Here is a 26,711-nt window from a genome sequence, read left to right as displayed (position 1 = left end):
AGTTACTTTAAGAGCTGCTCTAGATTTAATCTCAAAAGACAAGAAATATTTCAAGAAACAGCTGCACTGTAGTTGCTAAATACTAGCTATCATTAGATACTATCAGTGAAAAGATGCATAAAAAAAGTGTAAAATACCAAGTGTTAGCAGTCTCCCTCCCCTTTTGTTTAAGGGCAAGCAAGAAAAAACCCTTAATGTCAAAAGAATAATACGTTAAAGTCTTTAGATCAGCACAGAACCTAATCACATCAGGTTAGGATGACAATAACAGAAATAGAAAGGGAACTAAAGACCCTAACTTAATTAAATGGTAAGATACCAGAACCATTCAGGCCCAAAAGGGGTGTCCTTCCAAATATYGGCATACAACTCCAGTGATGCCAATTAAAGAGAACAGTCTACATCAGGTAACTAGCCAACACCAGAAGCGCCTTTATGTTTCTTTCTAGCAATTAGCTAAAGCAGTAAGATTCCAGTATTTCTGAAACATCTTAGCTCACTCTACAACTTCACGTCTTGCAGTCCCTTCCAGAAAGAATTTTTCTTTTTCCATAAATCTCCCCMAAACTCAGGCCTCAGGATTTCCATAACAAGCTGCTAAGTTTGTACAATCATGTCAATTTACCAGCAGACACAAAAGAAAATGTTTTCCAGGAAATTTCTGGGAGTGCTCACTGTAATAAATGTGCTCCCCACTAAGCCCACATCATATTTTAACCAGATCCAAACCTCCTTTTTATACTTTAAAAAACAAGAGCATTGGATTCCAGAGGACAATCCTGTGACATAGGAATGTTTCAGTGTTTGTGCTCCCATAGAGAGACAGAATGCAAGGGGCTCAAAACCACTATTTAAAATGACGTGTCCACCCCCAGAAACCAGCTGCTGCTTTCTTTAGAAGTCCCAAAAAAGTCTTCTGGGAGAGCAGGTGATTGGCCTACCTTGCATGTATGCCTCTATTTGCCGAATTAGCTCATAAGACTTGGATCGGTCCAGAAGTGTCCGAATAGCTGGAAGAGGGTCCAGGATAATGGTTTCAGGGTGAGCATCAATATATTCCTGCAGAACAAACAATGGAGTAAAAAAATGGCATTAGGTTGGCTGAAGCGTGTGAAAAATACTGACTTAAATACCCTAATCAATCTCTAGTTTCTCTTCAAGAGAAGGCAAAGAGACATTGGCAATGCAGGAAGTGACCAGTCTAGACACTGACATTTGAAATAAACACAAACATGACAGCTAACTGTTTTAGGATGGCTAACTCCTCCTGTGGACACACCATCAGCAGTGAAACCTGTGCTGCAACCGCATCGTCTCTGAAGGAGCCAGTGGCAAAGTGCCACAATAACAGCTGTGAGCAGGGCTGAGAAAAGCAATTAGGAGAAGAAAGATGACATACTGCTATCTTGGGGTCAGCCTTGCAATTGCATTGAATTACTGCACATGAACATCAAAACTGTCTGAGCTGAGCTCAGAACTAAATCTGGGTTCTTTAATGTTGTTATTATTACTGTCCTCTAACTGTGCTGAACACAGTGCTAAGAGCTGCACGATAAGGGCTGGAAATTGTTTGGCAGAGCTGCGGAGACTGCTGCTTTAGTGTGTCCTCCTGGAGTTTTGAAAGCATCCATCTTGGTACTTCTCTAAGCTCAGACTCTCCTCACCTAACTACAAGAAAAAAAAAGTATCCTTATGGATCTTCATCTTGGTAACTCAGTTCCCCATTCCCTGAGGTCATGACTGCACTGATCTTGGCCATGAACATATACATAGCTGCCAGATATTGCAAGATAAGCTGGGTTCCATTCCTTCATCCTCACCCCAACCCTCTCCCCATAAAATCAGTGGGCTTAAATAAGCATCCATCTTACCCACCCAAAATCAGACAAACATTTCCAAAGTTAAAATCTGCCTTTGTTTAATGCAACTTCCCCAAAACATCTTTGCATTTCCATCATTTCTTCAAAAGCATTTGTGCAAATGCATGGTAAATGCTTCTGCAAGTGACTACTTGCATTAAACCCTATTTTCCCTATGCTGGTTGCTTCAGAGAATGAACAAAACTCTGCAAGATACTCAGAAGTATGATGAGGTGGCCCTGGGAGACGCACTTTGCTAGATACTGAACCGGAGGTAAAAGAATGGAGATTATCTGTTCCCAGCAAGTGACTTTGCCCAAACACTGACTGGCGGAGTGGGTTGGGTTTATTGTTTTGTTTTGTTTTTTTAAAGCAGTGGCAAGTTGTTGCTTGCTGTTGACTAAATAGTCTGAATTGATGGCTTGCTGAAAAGGGGTTATTCTTTTGAGGCTAAGAGGATCCAGCATGGGGGTTTAGCGAACTCACAGCATCAATCACAGCACATAAATGGCTTTCCTTCACAGGGCCATGATGCACAATTCAGTGGCAATACATGTGCCTGACATATAATAATCCCTGCAGAACGTACAGAGCAAATTCCCCAAAGACATGCTTAACTGTGCTGCTACCTGGGAAAAAGGAGGGATAGAGCCTTTTTCTGAGTCGGTCATTGAGACTGTCAGATCCAGCTGCTGGGTCTTACTCTTGCAAGCAGTGACCCTGGATAAAAAGCCCCTTCTGGCTTGCTGGAGTGTGAGATGGGTTCATTTCAAGTCATTAACACCCAGAACATACAGAAGGTAATATTCATTAGTCTGCTGCCCCCAGCACATCCAGAGTTTCAGGCAGAGAGAACAGTTACCGACAAAACCAGGCACTGTCATTGGAAGGTACCAGAGACTCGGTCAGCTCTCAAACACAGAAAAGATTTATCTGTTTTTAAAGACAGAGTAACTTGTTACCTCAGGCATCTTAAGCAAATACATCTGTGTTTCTCTACACACATGCCCTGTTCACACAACAGCCAGAAGACCTCCTACGATATGAGGATGTCGCAGTGATTAGGGCACTAGCTTGAACTTGCTGATCATGAAAGTCTGAGTTTCAACATACCTGAAGCATAACAAGACAGCTCTTTTGTCTCTCCCTGCAYCAGCTTAAAAGACAGGAAGCTAACAAATTGTGCAACTTCATCAGCATACTGGGAGGATGAATGTATTAAAGACAGCAAAGACCTCAGCCAATACCGTGGTGTGGAGCCATGTAAGTACGTGGTTCTGAAACGTGAGCTCAGCGGAGGTCTGACAGCAAACATCCTGAAGTCCTTCTGATGCATGTCCCTGCTCCTCCTTTCATACTGTGGTGATTTCCCCTACCCCCCTGCCTTCAGTGGCCTCTGGTTCTGCGTTGAATTCAAGCTCCCCATCCCCTACTGTGCACATCCTCATCATCCCCCTCACACATTCATTTCTCCTGTCTTTGGCCTCCATCTCCTTCACATTAGTGCTTACACTCACACCGACCTCCAAGGAGTGAACGATCTTTCCCTCTCCTCTAGTCCCTTATCCACCCTCCCAAAGCTTACTGATACTCAGCTCAGCATTAATGACTATTCCTCACTTTCCTGTGTACTTGTGTGATCAATGTATTATGCTGGTTCATGTTACTTTAGGTATTTCCAGAAGGGGCCTTACCTTTTTGTGCTTTCTGTAAGAGACTTGATGGTGCTTTATTTGTAACGATAGTAACTCTAAACCGATTAAAAAAATCATCTAAGCCCTAAGCTTGGCACAGCATAATGAAGTGGAACAGGAACAAAAGCATGCTCCCGAAGCAATTTTATATCAGGCAATACTTCAATAGAAGCAAGCATCTAAGCTGACTTTCCAGTGACCGACTTCTCTTCCAGCTGCCTTAAGGAGACTACAATGAACTCTAAGGCAAATGGATAAAATACCAATGCACACAAAGGTGGGGGCTGTTTTCCAGAAGCCCTTTAGAGTCTGGAGAACTTCAAGGAAATATTCTAAAGTTAAAAAAAGAACCTCACAGAGTGTAAGTAGACAGCCCCTTCAAACATACACAGGAGCCTGAACACAAGCTTTCTTTATGAAGAGAATAGCAAATTTCTTGGCACCAAACCCATTTCAGTTACCATTCTCCAGCTATCCTTCTTTTACAAGCTTAGGCACTCAGGCAGCCAAAGGGCACAGGGATGGTAAAACTCAGACTGTCAGCACAGAGCAGTGAAGATCTGCATCATCTGAGTAAAGAAAAGGACTGGGAGCAGAAATAAGGGTATTCTGGAGCTAATCTTCTGGGGATTAGCTACAAACCTCTCATTTTAACTGAATCCAGAAAAGGCTTCCCTTTTGAAGCAAAGTCTCTCCGTATAGAGCAAGGCCAACATATTTTCATAGGCTATCTCTATTTGAGCACAGCTAGTGGTAACCCCTGAGGATCGACACTGTTTAAGAGACATGTGCATCAAAATGCATTCAAGTCCTTACAACTCTGAATCTGTTCTTATGGTATTGTATAGCCCTTGGATTTCCATCACAAAGAGTTAGCTCTGCATTTCAAAAGCAGAACCATYAAGTTGCAGAAGGATACCAAGACAAATCACCCAGTCCCCCTTGGGCATGTTACTTTGCCAACATTATCCCAATCTCCTCTACCTCACTCCAATACCTCACCAGCGCATGCAAAAGAAAGAGTTCCAATACCTACGCACAGAAAAGTACTTCAGAAAAAGCCCATACCAAAAACACCCTAATTAATAATATTAATTAACTACTAATAACTAATACCTAATTCCCATAACAGGAAACTAGAATAGGAAAAATAAATTTTGCCTGATTCACTGGAATAACTATGGTACCATGTAAACATTCATTCTTTCCTGGGAACTGCTGCTCATTCAGACAGCATATTTTACTGAATATAAGATCAAGAAGATCACTCAACAGGCTGGAAAAGTCCTGATGTTGCCTAAGTAGCAGCGGTCTTCCCACAGCACAGAATGGCTTCCCCTACCAGAAATACGGACCTACGGATGACCACAAAGGGGTTGAGTCTAAGAACTGTGATGGCGCATGAGCTACTACAAACACGAACTTGAAAAACAGAGCAGATGCAGAAGAAAAACAGAAACACTGAAGCCAACAGATAGGTTTAAAGCAAAAACTTTCAATGTTCAACTTATCTCCGGTCACCCCAACAAAACAACCTTGGATTTACCAAAGACTGGTATCCAACAGCAGATTCTAGCAATCCAGGCAACAATCTGGAGGATATTTAGGCTTCCTAACAATATTTTGAAAGGGCTCTGTCCCTGGGCTGCAGTTCAGCTTGACCCAGACAATGTCTATGTTTTCCTCTTTCTAATCTTTGACATAACAAAAGCAAACAAGAAAAAACAAGGACTTTTTAGCAGATCCTCCTTTGTTTGTATTCCAGGCTTGGCGTTCAGTAATGCTCTGTACCAGCCCTACTACTGGCAGAAGGCCAGCAATGAAACTTGAAATCAAAGAGAGACTGAGTATTTCATGTTCCCTATTAAATAGCTCTGGATATAGCCCCAAGATTAAAAAAAAAGCTTTTTTTAGAAACATATGTACATATGAGAATAGAGCTGTTCGTCGTTCTACCCAAAGGTAGCTAAAATATACATACTTTTAAAAATATTTTAACAGAAATTTGATACCATATCTATTGCAAATATTAGGGCATTAGATGATAAGAGATACTGAATGACTCATTGAATTGATTTTATTACTACGTAATATAACTTCCATGATTTTTGTTTAATATTAAACAGAAGTTCCATAGAAAAATGTTAGCAAATATAACAGCAACTGTTTGTATGTACATTTTCCTGTGTACAAAAACATGAAGATGACTGTTTCTAACAGCAGACCAATATTTTTCAAGGGGAAAAACAGATGTAAAGAGACACAAACTTATCTAAAGCCACAGATAGAGTTTGCATCAGATTCAGAGTTAAAATACATAAGTTCCTTTTTCTCGTCTTGGACATAGATGCTCTTTTTGATGAACATTTTTCAAAAGAAAAAGCATAGGCAAGCTGGATTTTGAACATACACTGATCTCACATTTGTTCATCTCTCTAAACCTGAAAGAGATTCCTGCGATGGAGGGGAAAGGAGGGGGGTGAGGGATTTTCTCTCTTATTTTTCTGTTTACTCTGCATGTGAAAGCAACTTTCTGAGTAGTCGCCTTCCCTGTTTTTCCTTCAAGAGTCAATCAAATTTAGTTTTACAAACACCTACCCATAGGAAGCTATCTACCAGTTAGCACTTGAAGGACAGGCTTTTAGTTAATTTTGCTTGCTTGTGAGGCTCTTCCAACACAAACATACGAGAAAATTGTTTTTCAAATGGGAAAAGCACAGATACTGGCCTATGAATTCAGGCACAAACAGACCATTTCAGCTTTATGTCCCRTCCTGTGCTCCCAAGAAGAAAAAGATTACTTAGTTTTGAGAGTTTCTTTTGATTTTTCTCTTGCCTTGTTTCAGCAAAACACGTGAAAAGAAGTTTGAAATGTGTATTTTCCACTCGCTTGGTCTCCAAGGGCATGTATCACCTTCTTGAAGCCAGGACTTCTGATGAAAGCAATTAGTGCAGCAGGAACAATGCACCCTCCCCTTCCCAACCCCTAACTCCTTTCCTTCCAAAATGTCCCACTAACTTTCCTTCCTCCTGGCCTCAAACCCTTCCAAGGAAGCTTAAGGATCAAGAATAGAAGAGCTCTTCCTGGAAACCCTCAGAGTAGGAGAGCCAACAGGAAGAGATACAGTGGTGCTGCAGAAGATGGGTGGTGAAAAAAAGAAGTAAACATTTTAAATTTACATCAACCTGACAGCAGAAGCCTGGCATAAAAATAGCTTGTTATCTGTCTTTTCAATAAGGCTAATGCAAAGAGAACCTTTGCATGAAAAGTTCTGAAGGACAAATTAATAACCCTATTGATTTTCCATCACTTGAACCATCATTTTGAATGGAACAGACTAATAGGAAGCTGCAATGAATAAAGCTACTCAAGCCTCCRTATAGCTATGACAGGCAGCTGTTCAGAGGATATTTTGTTCTATGGGAGCAAAACAAATTCCTCTAGTCAGTGTCCTACACAAGTCAAAACAGAAACATATTCACTTTTCAATGTCATAAACTTTGTCTGGAAGGCAGGAGCTGTGGTAGCCATGTCAAACAGTACTCCAGTTCAATTTTCTTCCTTTTAAGAAGGCAGGAATTGAAGCATCAGCAAGTGAAAAGGAACCTTGGGGACGATGCCTCTTCCCACCTGACTTCTCTCCCACATTCCTCTGGTCAAGAAGGAACCACCAAGGACTATAACAGTATTTATTAGACAACAAATAATCTATGTTCAATCAGCCTAGCCTAGCACTACTGCGGGTAGGAGGGGAGACTAATTATCGTCTCTACCCTCCCCAAAATAAGCGTTCTATGAATCAAATGGAAAGATTTCTCTTCTTTACAGGGTCATGTTCACACACTTCACAAGATGCCGCGTGAGATCTTTTTGGCTTTGGAGAAGATCACTGGATAGTCATCGTTTAATCTTTAATGCAACAAAAAACAACTTGCACCTGCCAATACTCTCCTGTGGAATTGCAGTCCAGACCACATCCAAAGGGCATGAAGACCTCAAAGCTTAGCCCTAAAGGTCGTCTTCAGCTAAAAGCCCACTAGCAGCAGGCAGCTCCTCCTTGCCATTTTCAGAGTCTGCTTTAACAACTATTTTTTACAAGGCAATCAAGAACAGTCAAACAACAAGAGAAAAGGGCATGCTAAGAGGCTTCCTAATCTATTGGTACTCTGCAGCAGACCATAGCACAGTTTTTCACAGACTCCAGAGAGCAAGCACACAGACTGATGTAAATGGGAAGCCAGTTTCCTATTCAGCTCTTGCAGGAGATGATCTAGGCCTCTACAATACAGCTCTAAAAAATAATTTTTCCAAAGGTCATAAATGTAGCTTGGCGGATTGTTCCTCCTCTCGCAGTCAAGGATGCCTTGCACTCTGCTTCCTGGAAGACAGCTTTATAGAGACAACAGTAAGACAGGTGTCAGGTTTTACCTTGCTGTTACATTTATATCCAATAGCAGGAAAATTAGCATCACAAATTTTTGACTGCCTGGTCTGCTCAAGATCATCAGAATTTTTTAGGTCAATTTAATAAACAATAATGGAACCAAACTATTTCCACTTGCATGCAGGTGCCAGAAGTACCACAATGCTTATGCTAGGTCACACACAGTACAAGTAGTTCTCCTGCAAGGTTGTCTCTTTTCTAAGTTGCTCATTGATTTTAGTTGAAAATAAAATCAAACAAAACAAAACAAAGAAACACTTTATACAAGTGGATTATTACAAATTATTTCTTCTAGGGAACACACACCTCATCTAATTTCCAATAGTTCTCAATAACCCTAAACAAAAATAATATAGCAGAGACAGAGATGGGCAGTAATCTCCCCTGCATCCAAAATGATGTGAGAGCATACCCTTCGAACACACTCTGGCATGTATTTCAACACTGCTAGAACAGTCCACTGCTCTGTCAGCTTGTGGATACAAGTTTTACCGGCCAGTCAATGAAAACTTCCTGCATGCAAGCGACAAGAGGCTATGCCCAGCTCAGCCACATATGTATACCAGAAGCCCACAGCCTAGTTTCACTGAGTATAGGATGTCATTCAGAAATGTGCTCAGACGGGTCCCTGCAGTCTATGCTAGAAATCTTCTCCTGTTTTGGAAGGTGCTGGGAGAGATTACAATTCCATATCCACAGTCAGAAATATATATAGTCCAGGAAAGGAAATGTACATTCTAGTTTCACTACATTACATGATTGTGGACAAGTCATCCACTCTGCTGTGCTGAAGAACTCCCTATCTGTGAAGAAAAAGGATTACATCAGACATCAGAGTGACTACTGTAACCTGCTCTGTAAATCAGATGTAATCATAACTACTACAAATTCATATCAGAGCTCCAATCAGAAACAAAACAACCAGGTTTACTTTCCTATGACAGCCATTCTTAGCTGCCATAAAGAGTTCTTCCTATTAATCTCAAAAGGAAGTTATTACCATTTTCTCTAATTTACAACTTGCAAAAAAACCCCCCAAAATCCAGCACACTTGGGGATGGAAATGGGATGGGCAAGATCATGTAATGATGATCGAACCACATCACAGAAGCCCCTTCTAATGCTCTATGCATTATGTTGCACTTCTATGCAGGAGGATGACATTATCCTCAAAAAGAATAGATACATTAGATAATAAAGTGTTTACTGAACAACCAAGAACTAATGACGGGGAGAGAAGAAAGAACATCAAGTTCTCCCCTAACATTCTTGGCCTTTTTATTATTTTCATTTGTGGTTAAATTTAATATTCCTAAAAATGAAGGCCTTGAAGGTACTAGCCAGCCGGATCCAAGCATTTCGCAACAAAAATTAGACAAGTTTTTTAGTGCAGCCCTGCAACAGACTTTCTAGAGCCTGTCTGGCCAAAGCTTGCTGTTGTGAGCCGAGCGATGCTAAACTGGAACTAGGCAAAATGTTCAAAAGGGAACTGTTTCTGTTAAGAGACTAAAACTACTGTCACCTGCAACATGAAACGAGCATGAAAATTTAGAAGAGTCCTCAAAACGCGAGCAGGATTGACTATTTGTCCTCTGCACAGAAGATGTCAATATGAGATAATACTCGGTATCCATAGGGTGTTCTTCACCCAATTTATTTCCTTCTTATACCAAAGCAGTTAGTTCAACTGCATTTACCAATCAAGTCAGGAGACAGGAAACTATTTCTTCTCCTTCTGACTTGCTGAGACACTTATGCTCAATTCCATCTGTCTCTCCTATTTGAGCTCCAGAAGAGAAATATAAAGACTATGTTATTGCAGACAGTGGTTTTCTAATGATTCACTTGCTTATTGATTAACAAATCCACAGGCAAGTAAAGGGTTCTCTGGCTTACATGTTGCATATATATCAGATCTGGGAGCAATACCGTTGCTTTCTACAACATGTAACACATGATCCAACTGTATAGTATTAGCAGAATAAAAGACTTCAGATTTCCCACCAACCTACTACAAATCAGCTTCATAAGAATCAAAGAACCACTTTAACACTGATATTTATGGGAAAATTATGAAGTCCTTTACCAAGAAAGAGAGACTCATTTATGAAATGGAGACAGTGAGCTGATGCACAGAAAGACATAAGCATTCTACAGCAACAGAGATGGGAACAGACCAGAGAACTGAATTTCAGCCTTATTATCTAGTCTCTGGATTACAGTTATTTCTGTTTTGGTTCACTGTAACCTAAACCTGTTCTAGCCTAACCTGCTTCCCATTTGCTCTCTGTTATTCTTAAAAGGCAGCAGACAGGACTGCAAAAATACCTAAGGAAACAGAATGCTCTTGTGCTATGTAGACTTTTAAAACACTTTATCACTATGTAAATCCTACAGAAAGAATTTGACATCCTGTGTCAGGTAGTATGTACCTCTGTCAGTACTCTCCACGACTCCCTGAGATCAACGACTGCTCTCACCTCTACACATTAGTCAACATGTTGCAAGAAGCATATCCCCAGTCCAAATCAATGACCTGATAGGTCACCCATTACTTTACATGTTGCATGAGATTAAGGCCATATTGCTAACAAAAAATTCAGGCACATGAAACATGAGAGACAATGTTAACACAGACTAACCTGGAAATGAGCATGGGAGAGAAGAACTGGGACAGGAAACATTAGCTAGCATTAAAATTGAGATTTGTCTGCCCCAGATCTTAAGRGAATGTTTCTTGCTGATTTCCTTTTGTAGTCCACTAAAAAGAAAGATCTATGATTTCCAACATTAACAAAGGTAGCAAGAGCTGAAGCAGAGTGCTATGAAACAACAAAGCATAGGAATAAACTACCATGTCCTCTTTAACTTGGGTCACCTTGAATATGACAACACTCTTGATTTATTATTTCTAATGGGAGAGGAAGGAGAGGCAAGACTGAATTGTTGAACCTGCACACAAGGCTATACTTGAATAGGAGATAAAGTAGGATTTTAGGGCAATATGAGTTTTCTTGTTAGCTTTTCTTAAGGCAATGATTTAAAACTGTTCATAACAAGTTGCTGCAGTGTTTTTATAAAGAAGGAATTAACTAGCCTGAGACATGCAAGAATACTTGAGTGAATTCACTGTAGGACATGGACATCACATCTTGGAAAAGGGCAGTTGRGACGATATAGAAGCGCAGTTCAGTGCCTCCGAACTTTGATCGAGGGCACAACTCGACAGGTTTGCCATTCAGGAATGACAGAGAGGCACGTACATTAATAGATGGCAGCTGCCTGCAGGCATATAAATGGGAGGGGTCACAGTGCCATATACCACAGTACACAGGATTTGAATACAATATATTTCTCAGCTGTTCTGAAATGAAGCAGCTCAAGTGAGATTTGTCAGCAATAGTGAAAGCTGTAATATTGTCCAAGTAAGAACTCCCCTATAAATCAGGAGTCTGCAACCTTTTCYGACTTCTGTATGTCTAAAAATTTCCACTGGGAGTGTGGACTGCTGCGGAGAAGATGTAAGCCTCCTGGGAGTAGGCTTGTTTTTCTTCGTTGGTTTAGCCGATCCCTTCATGATAGTCAACAGACCCCCTCCCCACCTGCCCCCCACTCTTCCTACAGTCCAGGGTTCAAGAAGTGTGACAGTGAACAACCATTAAAAATACACTTAAACCAAAGATCAATTCAACCAACCCAGAATTCAGGTTTACAGGCTAACATGCTTCAGGATGGCATTCCTGTAACTGCAGTGAGCTCTTGAGACTAGCAAAGACAGTACTAAGTATACAGGTCAGGCTTACCCTATAGGGTTAAAAACAGCACCAAATGAGGAGCTGGTGGAATTGAAGTGCTAAAGAAAGCTTAAATATTGTGATCAAAAGATCAAGGTGGTGAAACTGATGCCATCACCCATGACAGTAGCAAACAAATTTGGTGACCCAGATAGAAATTTATGATTTCAGGGAGTTTTGCCATACTTTCAAACACGGACTCCTGTCTCCTTCCCTCCAGCATACACTTGAAGAAAAATGTGGAAATTTGAGATCTCTGCAGTAAGCATTTGTGTGCTGAAACTAAATTATATTTTACTTTCTGAAAAAATGCAAACGGCACTATATAAAATACCTTCTTCCCAACAAAAGCTTAGAAAATGGAAACAGTATCCCCACATGTTTCTTAATATTATGCTGTATTAGCTGTTATATGTGAGTTTGGCCTCCTGTATTAAACACTTATCATTTCTAAAAGTTTAAAAAAGTAGTTTCATTTCAAATAGTCTGTGGTTAAAAAAAATTATTTGTACTTATTATTTGAAATAAGGTATTTCAACTTACAAGGTTTTGAAGAATCTGAGAATTTTAGGAGAAACTTTGGTTGGGTTTGGTTCTTGTTGAGAGGGGAGTTGTTTGTTGTTTTTTTTTTCCCCTATATCAGAAACTGTTTTAAATAATTGTTTATTAGGCCCTTGCATCTCTAATAAGGTTATAATTCTTCTGTTCTATGCACTATCAAAAAAGATACAGGTCACTGAACTAAAGAATAAATATATATTACTTATCTCTCACAACTCTCAGAATCTAGCACACATGCTCATTCAATAAAAAATTTATCATTCTCACTGAAGTTTTCTAACTTAAATAGCTTTAAAAAAGAAGCTTCAAGATTTAATCCATGCAAAAATAATGGATTAAGTTATTTAAATGGTAACAAAGGTACACAGAATAACGTCAAGATATCATATCATCATTACTTTAAGAAATCTATGAGGGCAAGGGATTTAGCTTTAGCAGGTCATTTTACCCCTAATGGCATTCCAAGCGTGCAGCAGCTGTCACGCAGACAAGAGAACAGCCCATTCAGTTCTCAGCCAAAGCTAAGGCTCTACCTGCAAAGTACTCTACCCTGCTTCATACTGAACTTAGCCTTCATAGTTAAATGCAGCCTTAGCAAAATGCCTCCTCTGTACTTACTACTTTTTTCTCCAGACCTTAGATACCTGAAAAGCTAAAAATGCATGACCTTAAGCTATTGAATACAATGTGCTGACTAAGTGAAGTACTTAYTGTATTAAAAATATTCAACATTCATTGAAGGAATAAAAGAAACAGGTTTCAGATATTAATTGCGCTGCCACATACTAATTGTTCCATAACTGCTTGCAGAAGTTCCCCATCAGCATATTCTCCAGGGGACAAGGGAGGAGCCACACTATTATACACAGTTGTTATCACCGTGCATGATAAAACATGGCCTTCAGGAATGCACGCAACACGGTAAGGACTGGGAATCAAGCTTTCATGAGTTTTAATCAGGTGCAACCAACTCAACATGTGTGTCCTTTCCCCTCTTTGGTTGTCAGTTTTTCCCATCTATAGGATGGGCGGATTGTGAAAACAAATTATTTAATGGTCAAAATACTGAAAGACTATGAGCACTAGCAGACAGCCCCTGAAATCCATCGCAATCTGTCTAGTTTCTTCAGTCACTTACAAGTTTTGAGTGCTGTGGGTAGTGGACGCCTGCACTACTCAGCAATCAATATTCAGAGAACTGGTGCCAGAGGGCCAGACCCTTAAGTCAAACCTTTTTATCTCCTGTGCAGGTTTGAATAATACATAGGTGGGAAGAAGTAGAAAAGCTTTGTAACTAGAGTAAAGAGATTATTTTCTCCATGAAGTGAAATATTTTCTGCATTACTAGTAATACAATATTAAGTAGAGCAAATAGAATATTATTACCCGAGAAAGCAAAGTTGTCAAAATTGCACAGCTTATGAGAGGTTTTTCCATCTGAGGTAAGCATATTTCACAAAAGTCTGAAAATATTTTATTTAATTTTGCTTCTCGTTGAAAGAGAAGAAAAAAAAAAAGTCCTTCATCAAAGTCATACACTAGAAACAAGGCCTTCTAAAATGGTGAGTTCATCAGCATTCAGCCTACTGAGAGGAATCCTTCAGAAAAAACACTTCTGTGTATCACTATGCCCTTGGCTTAATTTCTGACCTACAGTGTAAACCTGAGGGGGTGGGKGGGGGGGAACAGGATTCTCAGCACTAGAGGACAGAAACACTCCCAGCAGCCTTGACATTACAGAAATCAGCATTCCAAGAATGGGGAAGACTAGATAGGGTTGGCCCAGGTTAATTTAGTAGCTTCTATCATAGAGAGATGCACAGAGAACTCTGCAAACGCCTGCTCCTCTTCATGGATGGCACTGCTGCACTCAAAGTGACAGCAGAAAAACGATGGGTGGGAAACTAGCTATTACCTAGCTTACCAGTACAGTGTAAAACCTATCCAAAGGTGCAAGTCCATCTCAGACTGACAAAACTATTTTTGCCAGAGCTCTCAGCTGCACAGCAGCACTGTGCCAGAGAGCTCTTTTCAAATGTCATTAACTACACAGAAAAGAGATCAAATTGGCTGCACCAAATTCACCTTTCTGCTGAAATGCAAAAGGGCTAAGAACCACTTACCTGGAACCTGTGAACCAGCTCCAGTGACTGGCTGTCATTCTGGTCTGCTTCGAGGATGACATCTGTCAGTTTATGTATGATCACATCCAAAGGGCCCTGATCTTCAATCGGTTTGGTGAGGTCAAGCTGAATGAACAGAGAGAAACCTTATATTAATATATGGAGGATCTGAGCTCTTGCTTCTATCATTGTTCCCACTGTTTCAGTTCAATCAGGCTGTTTCCCCAAGGTACAAGGTGATGCCCCACACTGAGGGCATTTATTTTCTATACCACCTTTATTTTGGTATGTTACTATAACCTCGCTCACCCAAATCCCTGAGAACATGCATTTCATTGGCTGTCAGACCAAAAAAAAAAAAAAAAAATTTTTACCCAAATGTCTCAGCAGGTTAAATCTAATTTCTTTAAGGAGCAACAAAGTGATTGCCAAGCATCCTTTATCCAAAGGCTTTTTCATGCTTCTTGTCTATTTCGAGCCAATATTTCCCTCATCCAGCTCTCTTCCCCTCACTTACACAGCCTTGCAAAAGGAATAGGCCACCAGAGATTAACATCACTAATAAAAGGAACACCTACTGTGTCCTTTACTGAACGATGGCAGAAAACAGCACCCAGGACAGTAATGCAGGTACCACAAAAGCAAGTGACTCAGGATCTTTGCAAATTCATCTGTGTAGGGACAACTATGTAGCTGGTAAGGAGGAGTGTGGCTCCCAGAGCACAGCTAACTGCCTTTGGCAGTTAGCAGGGCAAGGAGCACACAGGGGATGAGGGGGCAGGGGGCTGCTCCAGGCAGCGTGGGCCTGCCCAACAAAGATGGCGATGTGTCACAGGGCTTAGTTCCCAGTACCAGCTGGGGGAATTACCCCACTACATCAGAGACTTGGACCCAGAAAGAGCTCCAGAGAGAGGATGCTGCTGCCTAGGCCTCGAGCTGCAGGGAATGCCTGTTGCCTTTCAGGGAACTCCTGGGTGACATCTGTGGGAGGTGTGCTCTGGTCAAGACACCAAGTCACCAAGGGAAGGAGCTAAGGGTCGAGGTAAGTAGACTGCATAGCATCAGATCATCAACATCTGGGATGCCAGGATGGTGTTAGGAAAGACAAAGCTCAACTAGAGTTGAAACTGGCAAAGGATGTCATAGACAACAACTACAGCTCCTACTGCTACTTCAGCAGTAAAAGAACAAACTAGGAAAAAGAAGGCTTGCTGATGAACGGGGTGGGTGACACTTAGTGACGGCGGACACAGATAAGGCTGAGGTATTCAAAGCCTTCTTTGTCTCAGTCTTCACCAACAAGGCCTCCCGTGCCTCTGTGTCTAGAGACAGGGTTGAAGGAGCAGAGGAACTACCTGTACAGGAAGAGGATTAAGTCAGGGATCTCTTGAGAAATCTTGATCCAGAAAAGGCTATCAGACGTGATGGGATGCACATGAGGGTACTAAGACAGCTGGCTGATGTTATTGTGAGGGCTCAGATGCATCCCATGAGGTCATAAATTGAAACAGTGAGATTCCAACTAAATAAGGAAAGTTAATAAGCGCAAAAAGTTTCACCAGGAAGATAGTCACGTTGCAGCACAGGGTCCCAGAGAGGTTGTGAGGAATCTCCATCCTTCAAGATTTTCAAGGCCCAACTGGACAAAGCCCTAAGCAACTCAATCTGAACTCAGTGTTGAACCTAGCATGATTAAGATGTTAGATTACAGACCTCCCAAGGTCCCTTCCAACTTGAATGATCCTATGAAGCTCTTTACGAATCTGAAATTTTGTACAATATAGATACCAAAACTGGCTCACGTTCTAGCCAACACACCAGACTGTCCACAGCACAAAGGCTGCCACACTATCAAATGCTCTTCAACTGATTGTATGATCTCTTGTTTCAGTGGCAACTTAAGCTTGTAAGCTACAAAACAGCACACCTCTGAAATGGAACACAGATCTGTGCACAGTAAACTAAAGTTAGCATGGGATCTCACAGTTACACACACTTTTCCATTGCTGCTATTCCTTTCATTCAACTCTGGCAGAAGAGGAGAGGGGGGCAGGAGAGAGGACAGCAGGGCAGGACGAGCTGCTGATATGCTATTTCAATAGAAGCCTGGTCTTCACTGTCTCATTAGCTCAGGTTTTGTCTGAATACAATTCCCAACTTTATACAGATGACCCTGCTTTGAATTAAGGAGTACCTTAAGGAAGGTACCAATGAGACATGAGTGCAGGAGCTCAAGCAACAATAAAATTAAAACAGCAGAGATCTAGCCTCTTGAGTTATAAGAATACACCAGTTGCTAATCTGGCCAACCCATGTAGCTCAACTGTAATTCTCATATAGGTACTCTTATATGGGCTAGGCTTACTTGAGCAGAATAACTGAAGTTAACTGTGAAGCAAAAGCAAATTGAAAGAAAGTCACTATTCCCAACAGAGGCTATCTTCCCTTGAACATATACTCTAGGCACCTACTAACAGTTACAGGTTGCGGTACTAGTGTTATCTTAGAAGTACTTACATAGATCTTAATGCAACTGGAAAACCCTTTATATCTCTTCTGAGACTAATAGAGGCCCTGTTTCCAAGAGTACAGCAAACTCTCTGTATGCCAAGATTATGTAATGGGGAAAGACAAACAAGGCAGACTTGATGTTGAAAGGGGAATGCCTAGTGATACTGTTAAATTGTGGCTGGGTGAGGAGGTCCACAGAAGGTCTAGCTCTGCAAGCACTTTCATTTTTACTCCCATGAGTAATGCAGTAGCAAGGCTAAGGGCAAACTTAAACGTCTGCAGAATCAAGACAAAATGAACTGAGATGCAGCTAAGCTAAAGATGTGAAAGGAAATGATCTACCTCTGCAACCAAGTTCCAGAAAATCAGTTAATATCTTTAAAAGGAATTTCAGATGACCACATTGCTTTTCTTGACTTTTGTTCAGCTGCCTATCACAGCTGGAAGGAAACAGCAACACAAAAGGTCTGTTTAGCTGGGTCAGAAAGTTTCCAGTTGCAGAGGTACAGAAATGTAAATTAATCCATTTTCAGGACTTCCCATTTGAAAAACCATGAGAAGCAAATAAGTATTTGAGATTGGTTACTCCTCTACATTCTTATTGCACTTGCAGCTCAGCCTACAAAGAAACATTCAGAAAACAAGAAAACAGTCCTCCCTTTCAGCCTTGACCCAGGAATAGAAACAAATCTTCAAGGCACATCCAGGCATTTTGAGCACAGCGATTTCCAGAAACATAAGACATCTGGGCAAGATAACTTCTCTACGGTAGTTGTGTCAGCTAAACTAACAGGCATATTGTAAGAATGAAAACAAAATGCACCTACTATGCAAATCAGAAAGTATTAAAAAGGGCCCCTGTAACAGTGAACTGTTTCTTCCCTCACGAACAAAACAATATCAGAAATTACAGCAACTTAATTACAGCCACAAACTTAAATCAACATGCCAAGGCAGCTATTCTGGTAGGAAATTCAATGATCGTTTCAATCGGCTCAACAAGGACAGCAGGTACATTTCAACCACACAAACATACAGTTGGATCCAGTATTTTGTGGACTGGAAGATCAAACCGTAAGAATAAGTTCTCTGTGTTATAGGCCACACTGTGGAAAGCAAACATTTCTGAGCTGTGCAGAATTTGGAAGAGTTCCACCTTCCTTTTATATACTAAGGGGGAAAAAAAAAAGGAAGAAAAAGTTGGTGGGGGAGAGGAGGAGAAGCCTCTTTAAGTGGAATGTTGGACCCAACCGCAAGTCCATGAAAGTACAGTGCAAAATTTGTGATGGCCCTCTGCTGAGACAAACACTGATTCATTGTTTATCATCAGCTGGAATTTGAGCCCTCCTACTTCCTTTCTCTTTCAGCATCTCTCGCTCTCCAAACGGTCTTTGCATTTGACAAGATCACCCATAGGTTTGTTTTTGAACAGAACTAACACCATAGCAACAGAAGTGAGAGAAAAGATTTATCAGCACCAGCTTGAAAAACACCGAGATACAGCTACGGTTCATTTTCTTCTGTGAAGTATGCTATATTCTATGTTTCCTAYTCCCCTCTCTGAGAAAACTGGATATCGGTTTCATACCTTTGTCACTTACCACCAAAACCCACCAGAAATCAGGTGAATGACATGAAGACGGACTGTCAAAGCTGTATGCAGAACACAATTTGTAGAAAGTGCCAGATAAGGCATATGTCTTTCCAGGTGTTACAAATCCATGTACTGAACAACCACGAGATATATGCTCTTATACATAGCTGGCTGTAACTAGATTGCCGACCTTCTAAAGAAGGCCTGGAGTACTCCAGGCTTAGAAATCTCATGGTCACCCCTCACAGCCTTCCTAGAGCATCCTCTGGGGGGCAAGCTGCAAACACAACCTCCATCTCTGCCCTCCTCTTTCCTTCCCCCCCCCCCTTCTCTCCTCTACACACAGCCAACACATTACCCAAATCATTACACAGGAGGGGAAAAAAAAGTTTATTTCCATTAAGCATAATTTGTTTAAAGTTTTAGGGTTGTTTTTCTCCAGAACACTGGCAATCCATCTATATTGTAGGGACAGGACAAATGCCTGGCAGAATGCCAGGACCTTCTATTGGTCCCAACTGCAATCCCACATGCATGCATTTCTGGAAGCCGCGTTTAAAAATAAAACTATGTCCGAGTTAAAAAAAAAAAAAAAATCTGGATTCGTTCACTCAGAAAAACCCAAACAACTGCAAATGTAGGATTTAGCAAAAAAAATCATTTATCTAAATGATTAAAAATAGTTTTGTGGTTTTTTATTTTATTCAGTGTTCTCAGTACACGTTATAATCACTGTATTTCAGAATCTGGCTCAGCTGAATTTGTTTTTTTTTAAAGCTCTTCTTCAGAAACAGTTTTTGGATTATCATTTGCATGAAATGAAGTCTTAATGCCAACCTGTTCTGCTCTCTGAAATGAAGATAAGATCTGTCTATTGCTACATCCCTGGGGAATTCACAACACAGAGGGTGATTTCCATTTATCCTCACTTTTCTCTTAAAATATTTTCATTAAAGAAAAAAAAAAAACAAAAAAACCCAGATCTATTGTTTAAGCATTTTGCTCCCAGTCTTGAAATGGGTAGCAAACATCACTCACCAGAATGCTCACTGTTAAGTTTTGCTTTGTTTCATTTATTTGTTCTGCTGTTTAGGACCAACCGAACAGGAGTATGTGACCTCTGCATAACAGTCTGTCTTGCTGCAGGGGACAAAACTTGATGAATCTTTCACCCAAAGGAAGTGAACAAACCATCAATAGGTTTCTTCTGAGCCTTCTACTAGGCAGATTAAAGACTAAATCTTCAGGACCACCTGAGCTGAGCACCTGACATTACCCTGGGTGCTAGAAGAGTTAGTAAAACGCCACAAAAGGGAAAGAATCAGTCCAATTTTCCTTCTCTTCTTGTAGAGACCTTTCAAATGCTCTGCAACGTGTTTCCATAAATCAGAGTCCAAAAGTCTGTAGTAATTTAACTATTTTCTGGCACCAAATGCTCCTCCCTGTGAACAAGGCATATAGCACCAGCCTGACTTGGACTCTCTGTTCCTTGGCTCGTGAGGCTGTATATGGATTTCGCTACACAAGTACATTATACACATATTTAGCTAAGGCTGCACTGACCCCCAAACATTTGGAGTTTATTTCAGGCTCAATTCAGTTTATTAAATTCCACTGCACCCAGGTCTTCAGATTATTAGTCATCATCTTCCTCTTCTGTATCTTTATCGAACAAACCTTTTATATCAAAAGGTTTTTAAAACAAAGTGTTTAAAGTTCTCCCCCCCCCCCAAACCTAGCCCCAGTGTTTAGCTTCACTGTGTATCAGTGTTTTGTGAGTCATAATGGAAAAGAAAAGTAGAAAGCTTTGGGTTGAAAATCCAAGTTTTCAAGGAGCTGAAAACTGACAGCTGATGTATCTGTATACGCTGTTCTCTCCCCAAAAAGCTCAGGGACAAAAGCCTCTAAAAATATTTCTCAAGTATTCTGGAGAGGAAAGAGAACAAGTAAAAATCAGTAGTGCCAYGTTTACTGTTTTGCCTTATTGTAAAAAATAAAGGAGAAAGAATATACAAGATAGTCTAATTACAGGAGAGTTGGTGCTTGTATTTGAAAAGGGAGAGGTGCAGAAACGAAGAAAATGGCTGGGCACATCTATCCATACATGTGAGACACTCACACAGACAATCTGGAACAACAGCTACAGAATAAGATGATTTGGAAGCCTCCTGCTTTTCTGATAAATCAAGGGAAATACAAAGGATCCAACAATATTGGCTCATTCTCTTCTGCTGAACAAAGTCCTGGGGAGCAGTCCCTTCCTGTCCCTCTACTGAGACGACATTCCCACAAACCCCACTGTCAGTTCTACCCAAGTGATGAGTGACTCCATGCTAAAGCCCATGGAAGGTGACAAAACATTTATTAAAACATCATGAGAAAAGACATTCTGTTATCTGGTAGACTAAACACAGGTATTTTTACTGATATGTAGGCTTTCCATATCTTCTAAAATATTTACACATCCCAAGTAAACATTAAAACATTTAAATATTTAAGAGTTCCTCCTCATCTCTGTGACCAAACCAGAAGATTATCTCAGTTCTCCTCATGCAAAACTAGCTCAACTATTCAGCACTTGCTGCTGCTGGAGCCAAAGGGTACAAAGAGAAATCATAAACTTCTCTTTGCGACAGAAACACCAATACCAGCCCACTGCAAAGGGCAAACATGAACACAACCCTCAGCCATGAGGGTGTAAAGACCAGTCTGTCAACGGCTGTAAAGAGAGAGAGTGAAAAGTTCGCTAAGAGGATCTATTTTCTCACTGCTCCCCCGCCTTCGCCCCATCATCCTTCCCTGGCGCCAAATTAACTTGTACTCTCCTCCGCTAACGTCCTGTTTCAGCAGCAGCAGCGGGCAATCTGATAAAGGAAATCCGCTGCGGTGGGGAGACTTCCCCCGCTTGACTCTTCCACTCTCCCCTCCAACTGACGAGAAGAGAGAGCATCACAGCATCGATAGAAACAGCGATGTCAGTCCGAGAGGAACTCTTTCCTAAGCAGGAAGGAAACATAGCTTGAAAATAYTGTACCTTTTGCTAGTCTTCTCAGAATTGAGCAAATTCAAGACCTGCTGAAGAGCTAGCTTACCATTCTACCACTGTAGGATCAGCCTCTACAGGTTATCTTCTGTTGCTGTGCCCAAGTTAGTTTTAAGGGCATCAGCAAAGGAAAAGGAAAGGCTGTGGTAGCACAGCCTTCCTGTGCTGGGACAAGTGGTTCAAAATCTCAGATGCAGGCTATATCCCAAGGAGCAAGGTATGCCTAAAGGTGAAGCGCAGTGCAGCAGAAGCTACAAAGCCCTGCTGTCTTCCCATTTTCTCAGATATCAAAATGTTAACATGTGAGGAGAAGATCCGGGGTTTAACAGATTGGCTCTGTGCAATTTCTTGCCCTGACGCCAGAGCTGGTTACTTTGCATTGTTTGCCACTAGCTGCCAGAGAACACGTGTGAGGACTTGACACGTTTTCAGGAGTTACGCATCACCACTCCCTGAAAGCTAGCTATGATCTCCAAACAGACTGGGAAGCAAGAAGCTACATTTTCCATTAAAGTGAAGGAAAAGAAATCTCATAGCTCTTTTTATACTGTATGTACTAACATGGACATCATTTATGGATCAGTTGCCTAACTACTATGCAAAATGAATAACCTTGCACTTTCAAGGCTTGTCCTGCAATCAGTTAATCCACCTGGATGTTGGAAATGCCTCATCATAGCCTCCTCAGCACTCTTCCCACAGAAGCAAACAGCTAGCAAGTACTACTGTCACCTGCGCAATGAAAGCGACAGCGAAGCCTGATACTTACTCAGTGTGCAAAACAGCACTGGGAAAAATTACTGGATCTCATTTACACAAACCTCTCCCACTGCCCCCTCCCTCTTCTCCCTCCTCGTTCTTCTGACCCTGGCATACAAACTTCCACTCAGCATCACTGCTCTATTGCCCCTTCACCCCTTTAAAACCAAACCAAGAAATCCCATGTTTGGGCTGTGGCTAGAAGCTCTTCACAGTGAACTTTGCAGTAATTTTTTTTTAAATCCAAGAATAGAACTTTGTTACTTATTGTATTTGATTTATAGACCAGCAAAAAAAAATTTCTAGAAAGGAAAACATAATTCTGCTTGGCTTATCTCTTTACTTTATATGCAATACTTTGGCACTTGCAGAAAGTACTTTCCAGAACTTGCAAAGATGCACAGTTGTTTCTGAGAATCATATTAAACTGAGAGTTCATGTCCCATTAGGACCTGATTTCAGCCAGCAGATTTTGGTAGGCAAGTGGTTAAGCAACTCAGTCTTTTTCATGGATGGTCTGAAAGGCAACTGCTGGTTTTCAGCACTGCAGGAAGAATAATCAAAGTTACTCAAATCCAAAAAAAGCCTCTTGCCAAGGGTTTTTTCTGAGGTCACAAATGTTCTTGTGGATTAGAAAGGGCTGCAGCACAAACCCAGAGATTAGCAGAGGAGAAAAGTTGAACAGAAAATGTGTGACACAGGAGGATTAGCACTCCAAAGAAGGAAAGCAAGTTACAGAAAAAGGAGATCTTGGGTAAAATTCACAGTATGTGTAACCTGCTGCTGAGACTACCTTGTTATACTGACTTCTGTAACTTCCAAAAAATGTTGTTCACATACATCAGATTAAAAGGCTATATAGGTAATCCCAGTAGGGAAAATTATGGGAAAATTATGAAKTGGTTCAGAAAATTTCTGGCTCACTTCCTGAACTCAAAGCTTGTGAATTGGCAAAGCTGATGCAGAAAGACTAGAAAAGCTTTGCAAGGAAGATTTCTAATGTTTCTTTGAATGAACTGGGTCATCTCTAGCCCAGTTAGTGAACTGACAGCTCTATCATCAACCTTTCAGGAGAGCAGGCATTAAAGAAAGAATGGAACAGAGAAGCCAGCTGTGGAGAACACTCCAACTAACCCAGAATACAGAAATTCTGCAGCGCTACAGCCTGAGGAAGCAAAGGGGTGTGCGCGTGTGTGTGTCCATCCTCAGAAGCTTTCAGTGCTTAATTATAACATCACATGAACATCCACTACATCAAGATCTGCCAGTAAAGCAAATACATACATATTTTAAATTAGTTGATACTCAGAAAGTTAAGATGAAGGACAAATATTCTTCTGAAAGTTTCTCTTGAACCAGTGTAAACATGCACTGTAAAACATCCCTCCCTTTGGCAGTGGGATTAGATCAGTAGAAAAGCTGATCTGTAGAGAAACATACACCAGAAAGCCTAGCTACCATCCTGTATGCTGAGAACCGAGGAAGCTCAGATCTGGACCTGCCCCACACAGCTCAGGCWCAGTTTAAGGAGAATCCTTGAGTAGCACTTGCCAGACAGTGACAGCGGTAGGTGCTCCAGCATGCGTGGCTGAACTTCATGAGGGATCCTTAATGTCTCTGCTGTAACTCTCCTTCAAACAGAGGTTCCAGCTGGTAAGCAGAGAGGCACAGACTGGCCTTCATCACCCTCTTCACCTCTGTTAGCAACTAGCACCAGAAATCTGGTTTTCTATAATGTTTCCTATTCTAAAGAGACTGTGGATGATAGAGTTGTAAACAAATACAGGGAGCGTCCAGAGCACATTTAATCCAGCCTGCTCATCAGTTTGATGAATTTATGTGGTCTTTATTACATACTAGGGAGTTTAAATACATGCAGAGAGTGCAGTGGCTGGGTGGAGAGTTTTCATGCTTTTTATATTTTAATTTCTTTTTCAGAAGGGATCCTAATTAGTTTTGGCTGTGGGGGGAGCAAGGGAATATTTTCCTTAACAAAATATCCTCCTTCATCCAAACATAGTCTTGTAGTGTTGGCTCATGAATACTGGGTGGCTGGTAATGTTTGTGCAGCTCCAAAGGATAGAGGAGGAAGAGTAGGGAGAAGTACACCAAAATATGACAGAGTAGAAACAAATGCTTTATAAGGACTTGGTTAACCTAAGGAGGAAATAAAAATGGGTAAGGCCGTGTCTAAACCAAGAGAAGGCCATTTTCAGACTGATCTATATCATACCCATATGCTGTATGTACAGAAATCAGAAAAGGCAGACGGTGACTTTCCCTTCCACCCTCTTTCAGTGATTATTTATGGGGGGATGAAATCGTCTTTCAATTACAAAACATTTCTTCAGCTTGAAACCACTGCTCCCAGTGAGAGAAAATGATGAGACTATTCCTTCCAGTGACGAATTTAAAGGCATTTAAAATGGTTTAAAACAAACATGGCCACAAAGAAACAATAGCTAGCCCATGATTTCTCAAACTGAGGAGGAAGGGCGTGGGCGGAGATCACAACTTCATGGACCACCTTCTCAAGGACTGCACTGCTAGGAAGGTACTGGAAGTAGAGCGGGGAGTGAAGCCAGGAGAAGGTGGCTGGGACAAGGGGGAGGCTCTAATGTGAAAAGGAGGAGGGCAGCACTTCCCACTCATTGCTTCAGTGAACACGCTGGGACAGAGAAGGTAAGAACAAAAGTTAACAGCCAAGAGTCTGAGCTTCTCAGTAACCACAAGGTATCTCTGCTTTTGCTCTCTATCATGTCTGATAGAGTCCTTGCAACTGCTGCATGGCCCAACCGTGCAGACATCTTTTCCCACTCAGGTGAACTGTTTTCCAACACAGCACYGGCCCCCCAAAACACCTGGGGAATCACTGGCACAGATAGAACATTTTGCATCAAACTCCCTTTAAACAAGAGGGATACAAGAAGTCCTGCTTTTGCAGTACTCAAAGACAATCCCACAGTATTATTTAGACAAAGCCAAATATTAATAAGGAAGAGAGAAAAAACAAGAGGAACTGTATCATTATGGGAGATTAACTTAAACTCAGGAGAATAAATGCTAGTACTGAGTATGGTCCAGCTATTTCTGAGCAGGACTGCTGATACCTTTTCTAGTCATTGTACCAACAAGATGGGATGCTAATGTACATTAGTACAAAAAGCAATTTAAAAAAATGGTAATAGAAATACTGCATCAGGTTGAATTGGCTTAAATTATACAATAAACTGGTGTACAACTTGGGCATTTTTTATAATCCCAGGATGACAATTTGATAAATTAAGGGAAGTAATTAAGTAAAGACAGCTGAGCTGTGAAAAGTTCAAGGTTTTGAATGTAAAAGAGGCTTGACATTTCTTGCAGACATATTGAACAGTGAAATATATTTCAGGCATATGTAAAAAGAGGAAAAAAGTAGAAACTCTGCGCAGCAAATGAGGGTTTAATATTAAAGATAATATAGGAATGGCCCAAAAATTACACATATATTTTGCCTCAATTTTTAGCAAGAATAAGAATACTGACCATGGAAGCAAGGCAAGGTGGCAAAAAGAGATGGGCAGAGATATCAATGAGTACAAGTCAAAACCATAACTTAAGGAATGGGATTCATTTCATCTAACTTTAAAGATGGCTATACTGTAAGTTCTAGGTTCTCCTTGCAATCAGAGAGAAATAAAGAAATACCTTGAAGTTTTAAACTCATCTAACCTGCTTTAGATGTCAATTCTAGGATAGGAGTTTGCACCCTAAATATGCTTGACTAGAGGGAGCCTAGTTGAGCCACACAGATGTTAGATGAACCAAAAGAATTTAATGTGCTCAGGTTCAGGGAAGCAATTTTCTTCCCATAATTATACACTTTAAAAAGACCTGAAAAACACAATCCAATTAACCAAAACCTGGCATATGAAATCACAGGATGGTGATACAAAGGTTCTAAATAACTGTATCCATTACGGAATGCTTTCCAAAAATCAAAAAATAGCAACTATATTTAGGAAGGAGTAGGAGGGCGGAAAAATGACAGCTACAAACTACTTATCTGACCCAATATTATACAAGCATTTGAACACATCTAAAGATAATTGAAAAGTAATTAAATCCACAGAGGTAAAACAGAATGCAGTGAAACGAGAAATGCGTTTACAAAAGAGAGATCAGAACAATCTCACCGGCTGTGTGCCCACTGATTCTCTGGACAAAGAGAATGAAGTAAAGCTCGTCTCTCAGACTTCAGTAAAGCATCTAATGCAGTAAACYGGAGAAAAATGAGGACACTAGCATAAGAACTGGAAGGTGAATGAGTAGCTAGATAAAAGAGA

At 40.8% G+C, this 26,711-nt stretch overlaps 1 protein-coding gene across 1 annotated transcript in view; it reads right to left on the bottom strand.

Annotated features, from left to right (window-relative positions):
* Window positions 1-26,711, bottom strand: part of ITPK1 (inositol-tetrakisphosphate 1-kinase) — a 122,755-nt gene that overhangs the window by 65,474 nt on the left and 30,570 nt on the right. The window contains exons 3-4 of the mRNA XM_026079455.1: window positions 14,477-14,602; window positions 942-1,059 (exon numbers count right to left, since the gene is read on the bottom strand). Coding sequence (XP_025935240.1) covers window positions 942-1,059; window positions 14,477-14,602 — 244 coding nt within the window. The remainder of the gene's footprint in view (window positions 1-941; window positions 1,060-14,476; window positions 14,603-26,711) is intronic.

This window comes from Apteryx rowi, unplaced genomic scaffold (genome assembly GCF_003343035.1).
Source record: "Apteryx rowi isolate R43461 unplaced genomic scaffold, aptRow1 scaffold_5, whole genome shotgun sequence".
Classification (NCBI taxonomy): domain Eukaryota; kingdom Metazoa; phylum Chordata; class Aves; order Apterygiformes; family Apterygidae; genus Apteryx; species Apteryx rowi.
This window is presented reverse-complemented; position numbering and strand designations above follow the sequence as displayed.